The sequence below is a fragment of the Nelumbo nucifera genome, chromosome 3 (assembly GCF_055504915.1).
Source record: "Nelumbo nucifera cultivar China Antique chromosome 3, China Antique-T2T, whole genome shotgun sequence".
Taxonomy (NCBI): Eukaryota; Viridiplantae; Streptophyta; class Magnoliopsida; order Proteales; family Nelumbonaceae; genus Nelumbo; species Nelumbo nucifera.
The window spans coordinates 103,613,235-103,619,940 of NC_142651.1; the positions used below are offsets into that span (position 1 = coordinate 103,613,235).

Genomic DNA, 6,706 nt, shown 5'->3' on the forward strand with positions numbered 1-6,706 from the left:
TAAACGCATCTCCAATGCTGAGTTGGCATCGTTTCTTCCAAAAGCTACCAAACATCATCTAAATTAAATGGTAAAGATTTCTTTATGACATAAATTTATGGGTTCGTTTGGTTTTCTTGATTTATTGGAGAAAATAATAGATAATTTTTATATTTTAGGGTCCTTTTGATTCGTAGTTGGAATCGGAATCGAAATGATCTATTCCTATAGTCTATTTGGTTCAAACTGCGAATGAAAATTGAAATTGACATGAATGAGATTTCATTCTCAAGGGATGGGCAAGCCATTTTCTCAAATAGAAAAATGCCATTCAAGTAGGAATGGAAATTAGGTCCAACTAAATAGTTAGAACCAGAATAGTCCATTTTGATTCTGATTCCAGAACCCTATTCCTACAAATCAAGTGGGACCTTAAGTTGAAGAGATATATTCATATTAGCTTGTGGTACGGAAAAAAGGGAGGCACTTACAGTCCATTAAGATTTAAGAAAAAAGGGCAGGGAGAAAATTCATACGAGCATTGTGATAATTTAATACATTTTACCATTAGACTTAATAGTTAGGGGTATTTGTTGCAAACGCTCAGTTGAACTTTGAAAGGAGTACAAATATGTTTTGTACAAAACCATGTATTTTGTGAAATTTTATATGTATTTGTATTGTACTATTAATTAAGCATATGCATTATACGTGAGAAAATTTTCTTTATATTAATTACTTGAATTTTAGATATATCATAGTTAAGATTAAAAATTAACAAAAATAACAATATGATTAAAAATAAACTTAAATATTTATTATTCAATTTTGACATCATGGGTTTCTTTGAAAAGTTGGATCACTAACCCACCATGTAGATAAGAAAATAGCTTTGCTTTTGGATTAGTTTTAAATTATGGAGAACTATAGTTGGAGCCAGTTTTACATTTAAAATTAGGCTACAATTTGGTCCATAAATCAACAAAACTCTCACAACCAGCTCTACATAACCCTCGCTATGTCATTGAAGGCTTATGTGGTTGTTGCCAACATGGGACTCTTAATCCATGTCGGTCACAAGCTTATACTGAAATTGCCCTTTAATGTTAGGTGATTGGAAAAAAAAATGTTTTAGTTTCTCTCCCTCTCTCCCTCTCTCTCTCTCTCTCTCAATCTCCCTCACACTCTCTCACTCATAGTCATCTTTATCTGCTCAACAACTATGTGATTTGAAAATAAATAAAAATGGTTTTTGGCTACAGATAGAAAGATTGAGAGAGAACAATATATATATATATATATATATATATATATATATAGATAGAGAGAGAGAGAGAGAGAGAGAGAGAGAGAGAGGTTTTGATTTTGCTACAGACTGAAGCTGAGAGAGTGGGAAGGATAAAGGGAGCGGGAGATCGATAGATGACTGTGAGAGTGAGAGAGATGTGAGGGAGTGGAAAAGAAACTGAAAGCCTATTTTCAATATAGGTTTTTTTGCTGTGTCCAATATGGACTAAGAGTCCGATGTTGGCAACAACCACATAAGCCTCTGATGACATGGCGAGGGTTTTTATAATTTGAAATGTAAAACCCGTTGTGAGAGTTTTGTTGGTTTCGGGACCAACCAACAACCTAATTTTAAATGTACAACCGACTTTGGCTATACTTTTCCCTTTAAATTATATGCTTCATTTACATTATATAAAATATTTTTTACTTATCACACTTAATTTTTGTTTGTCTATGGTATCATTTCACTCAAACCACTAACCCACCATCTAAAAATAAAAATTGTTTGATTTTAGATTGACATTAAATTTTGTATTACATTTCCATCATTGATAAAATTATTTCCTATAAAACTTATTTTTTTTCAATATAATGAATGCACAATATTAGAGATGTACCCAATATTTTATTTTTTTATAAATATATAACATTAGATATGTGCCCAAAATTTTCTCTATCCTTTTTTTTTATTTTTGTGGTTTTTTGTATTTTCTGTTATTAAAAATTTTATTATTTGACTATGACATCATTTCATTTATAGATAGATTTTAAATTTGGCATTCCATTTTCATCACTAATAAAAATACTTCTTATATTTCATAGCTATTTATTTTAATTTTTTATTATGACATTATGACATTATTTATTAATCCATTTGACCCCAAATGGTCGAATTGCTTACCCACTACTGGGAGTGAAGAAAATGGTTTTGTTTTCAAATTACTTTATAAAATATTTATTTTTATACGATTAAAATTAATATTGTGGATTTAATTACAAGAATTTAATGATGGAAAAAATATATCTTAAATATAAGATTTAATGAAAGAGAATAGTAAAATATTTTTATTTTCAATTGGTTTTAAATTTTACATTCCATTTCCATCATTAATAAAAACATTTCTTATTCATCATACCTATTATTGTTTAATATGTATGTTAAAAATGTTCCCAATTTTTTTAATTTCTATTTTTTATATTTTATCTATTTTTTAATTTTATTATTATTTAATCTGACAGCATGGATTAACTCATTTGACCCAAAATGATTTAATTTCTTACCACCACCTAGATGAAAACACTATTTTTGCAAGGTAGATATTAAAAGTATAAGCTTTTATGTTATTGGAATTATTAATTTATTAAGTAAGGATTTAATTAATAAAACTTAATGATGAGAAGAAATAAAAATGGCTTAAATATATGATTCAATGAACACGAATGCAAGTTAATCACTTAAATGTTGGATTTAATGAGAGAGATTTGAATGTATTGAACATCTTTAAATTACCTCTTTTCAAATCATTTAATATCAAGAACCGATTACCCTATTTGTCCTCATTTTTTTATCAATAAATTTAAATATAGAGGTGTAAATTTTGTCCTTAGAAAATTCCAAAAATATTTTTGGGGCCATTTGTGCTTTTTAAAGTAGTATAGATATATTTGTATTTATAGGTGGTGTTTTGCATTGATGTTGTTTTCTAAGAAAATGGAGCCACATAGGCACTACATCAAAGAAAGCGGTGCTTCAAACAATGCTCTCTTGTTTGGTACCGTTTTTCTAGAAAAAAATGTTGCTCTAGACCATGCCTTGAAAATTGGAAAAGTGTGGTCTGGAGCAACCCCAAATTCAATATTTTTCTGAGAAAACAATGTATTGCTGCCAACGTTGCAGTGACATGGCATCAACATGGCATCATCTTGGACGTTAGAAAATATAGACCATGTTGAAAACATTACTACTAACAGTGGTATCAAACAAAAGCAGTGCTGTTTTATCAGAAAACAGTCTATGTAACAGCACCGTTTTTTGAGAAAACGGTGCTTACAACTCCACATGCTCAATACCATTTTTCTCAAAAAATGGTGGGATGTTCTGAGCACCGATGCCAAACACTTATATAATGTTTTGAAACAAAGTAAAAATTGAGAAGGTATTTGTCGCAAATAATAATTTAGGGGAATATAAACCATATTGAAAACGTTGCTGCTAACAATAATATATCAAACAAAATCAGTGCAACACTTATATAATGTTTCGCAACAAAGTAAAAATTGAGGAGGTATTTGTCGCAAATAATAGTTCAGGGGAATGTTTGTCATTGGCGCATAATAATCAAGGGGGTCTTTGCAATTTATCCCCTCTCTCTTTCTCTGAACCCTACCGGCCACACTGAGTGGTCGAATCATGAACCTCTCGCTTTCCCTCCTATCGCCTATATAAACACCACAAGGCTGACGGTTTTCTTATTTTCTTCTTCTCTGATATCAAATATAAGAGACGAACCGCGGGAAGAGTCCAGTCCTAGCTTGGTCTCTTCGCTGCTGTAGTGCTGCAGACGGTTTTCTTATTTTCTTCTTCTCTGATATCAAATATCAAATCCACGAGAAAGCTCTCTGCAGTAGCCAGTTTTAAATCTCTTACTCGCGGATCAAATGGCTCGTTCTCTCTCCAACGCAAAGCTTTTCTTTGCTCTCGTCGATGGCGTCTCAGTTGCTATTAGCAGGTAAGAAGATAAGGATTTCGGACTTTGGATTCTCTTGTACCTTGATCCCTGGATTTCTTAGACGGGAAACGTCGTCGTCCAAATCAATCTGTGTAATCCTTCTTGGTCGGTTGGGGGTTGGTTCGGTCTTAAAAGTCCCCTTCTTCCCCTGTGTCTAGGAGCAGAGAACTAAGAGCCATCCTTCTATAATTTCGATTGCTTTGTTGTTTCCAAATCAACGGCCAGATTTCTTGGTGTTAACCTGCGGTTGGAAAACGCGGCGAATCCTGTGGCCTTTTATTCAGGTTCCATTTTTGTCTGAGTGCTTGGTTAATGCATTTCCATTGATTTCTTTATTCTGAATTGAATGTGACAGGCGAGGTTATTCGGCGGCAGCCGCTGCGTCGTCTAGCGTGGTGAGAGGTGGGGCAAGGAGTGGAATTGGGAACCAAGGGATGGAGAAGGTAATGATGAAAGAAGAGTCGGCGGCTTCATCGTGGATACCGGATCCCATTACCGGCTACTACAGACCGGAAAATCATGGAGAAGAAATCGATGTGGCCGAGCTTCGACGGGTGCTCTTAAACCAAAAGATTAGGCCACAAAACTAAATGAAGAGAAGAGAGAAGCTTATTGTTCACTTGTTAGGAACATTTTTCTTTTCTTTTCTTTTCTTTCTAGCTTCTACCGGTCGAAGAGTGTAACCGGAGGTATTCCCTCCTTGCTTTTTCCTTTGATTTTAACCATAACCCTGTTCCATCCTGATTCCCGGCTTGGTTTAGATGTTAGAACAGAGTTCATCGATACGAAGGATTTTTATGTAAGCCTCTCCTACAGTCCTACCCATCTATCTAAATATGTAATGGAACAAGTTTGGCTATTTAAATTCTGATGGTTTCTTTCTAAGTTCTTTACTTGTGTTTTTTGTGGCTGCCTCTCTGGTAGTCTGTTCTCTGTAAAAAAAAATGAAAGGCTTCCTCCTGTTCATAGCAAATGCCGATTCGTGTTGGAATTTGAACATCCCAACGGCACAGGCGAGAGATGGAGGGAAACATTAGAGGAGAATGTTAGTTAGTGGCGGTGTAGAGCATGCGTCAGAGACAGAGAGTTCGTCCCTCTCTATATCTTTCTCAGTTTCTCTTTTCTTTTCCCTGGAGTTGGCACACATCTGGGACTCTATCATGAAAACTTCAGACACATGCCTGGTAAATGGTTTTTGGTTATGATTTATGAATTATGATGATGGGGTAAAGGGAACATGAAGACATTGAGAGAACTCAGAATGGGGTTGTGTGGTCACAGTTCATTATCATAGCATGAAGTCTACGGCGATTTCCTGTATTAGCATTTGCTTATAAAATTGAAAACCGACCTTCCAGTTCTAGTTGCTATCCTTTACTTGTAAAACTAAAAGTCTTCTGACTTCTGGGTAAGGATTATTAAGCGGTGGACTACTGTGGACGTGACATTGGTCATTAGGGAGACGCTTCCTCAACTTACTACTTTTCGAATAAAAACCCATCACCATAAGAGCCGAGTATATACCCTTAAAAATTAAATTAAGGGTAATTAAAATGACTTAAATATATCCTGATTTTTCATAAATTAGCTTGAAGATATTTTAAGTTTTTCAAATATACCTTGTGACTCAAGCATACCTTTGATTATCAATGAAATACTTGAATTAAAATTTTTAAATTTTATTTTGCCCTTTTGGACAAGAAACAAAAGAAACAGAAGTTTTCATACATAAAAGACAGTGGGAAAAATCTCCTTTTAGTATACAAAGAAGCTGACCTAGATTAATATTCATCAACATTCTATGACTTGGTTGCATCAAACCATCTAGCTGTTCAACTTTCTGGGTAGTACTGATGAAATAATTTTACCTGTAAATTTTCATTTCTGCTATCTAAGAAGTCTTCTTCTACTCTCATGGAAATTCTTTCAATCTTTTTTTTTTTAATTCAAGGAATTTTTAAATCTTTTACCCTAAAATTAAAAGATAAACTAATGACATGACCCATACGTAGTGTGCATGGAGGCACTGAGTCTATTGCTGAATATGCTTTGATCACTTTGATTTAGAAGTCTACAACTAACGTGGCAGCACATATTGATCCTGGAATTAACATTTCTGCACCTCTAATCCTCTATTTGCTATTAAATAAAACAATCCAGCGGCAAAAGAAACAATTGATGATTGATTCATAGGCCGTAGCGTGGAACTTACAATCTTACAATCTTAATCCTAATCAGTGCCACCACTTCTGGTTGTTGACCCTAAAACTTGAGAGCAATAATGATGGGGGTTTAAGGGTTAAATTAATACATTTCATTGCTTCAACTGATTAACTAATGAATGTTATATATGATTATATAGGCATCCCCAACTTGGGCTTCACGCTTTCAACTATTATTAGAGAATGAATACAGAGTACTTGATACTAGATAAGCTTCACCCATCTCCTCCTATTTCCTAATCTTACTTGATTATCACTTTTTTTTTTTTTATAATAGTCTTCTCAGTCGGTCCAATTGGTAAGGTTTTAAAAACTGGACAAGACACAAAACCATTTTAGGGACTGGCTCCTGGTCTAATCGTCTAGTTCGAACAGGTGGTCCATTTTAATTTAAAAAATTTTAAAATATTTAGAATAAAAAATAACCAAAAGCTATTGTCTGGATCAACGGGTTGACAGTTCGACTGCCTAAGTCAGTGGGTTGCT

The 6,706-nt window shown here is 33.8% G+C and overlaps 1 protein-coding gene across 1 annotated transcript; it reads left to right on the top strand.

Annotated features, from left to right (window-relative positions):
• Nucleotides 1-3,736: 3,736 nt before the first annotated feature.
• Nucleotides 3,737-4,883, top strand: SAG21 (senescence-associated gene 21). The gene is made up of 2 exons (XM_010261212.3): nt 3,737-3,998; nt 4,354-4,883. The coding sequence occupies exons 1-2, from the start codon at nt 3,928-3,930 to the stop codon at nt 4,586-4,588; spliced, it is 306 nt and encodes a 101-aa protein (XP_010259514.1). The 5' UTR covers nt 3,737-3,927; the 3' UTR covers nt 4,589-4,883.
• The last annotated feature ends 1,823 nt before the right edge of the window (nt 4,884-6,706 follow it).

Coding starts and splice junctions, on each gene's coding strand:
- SAG21 (XM_010261212.3), top strand. CDS start 3,928: ATGGCTCGTTCTCTCTCCAACGCAAAGCTTTTCTTTGCTCTCGTCGAT. Junction 3,999..4,353: donor GTCTCAGTTGCTATTAGCAG/GTAAGAAGATAA, acceptor TGAATGTGACAG/GCGAGGTTATTCGGCGGCAG.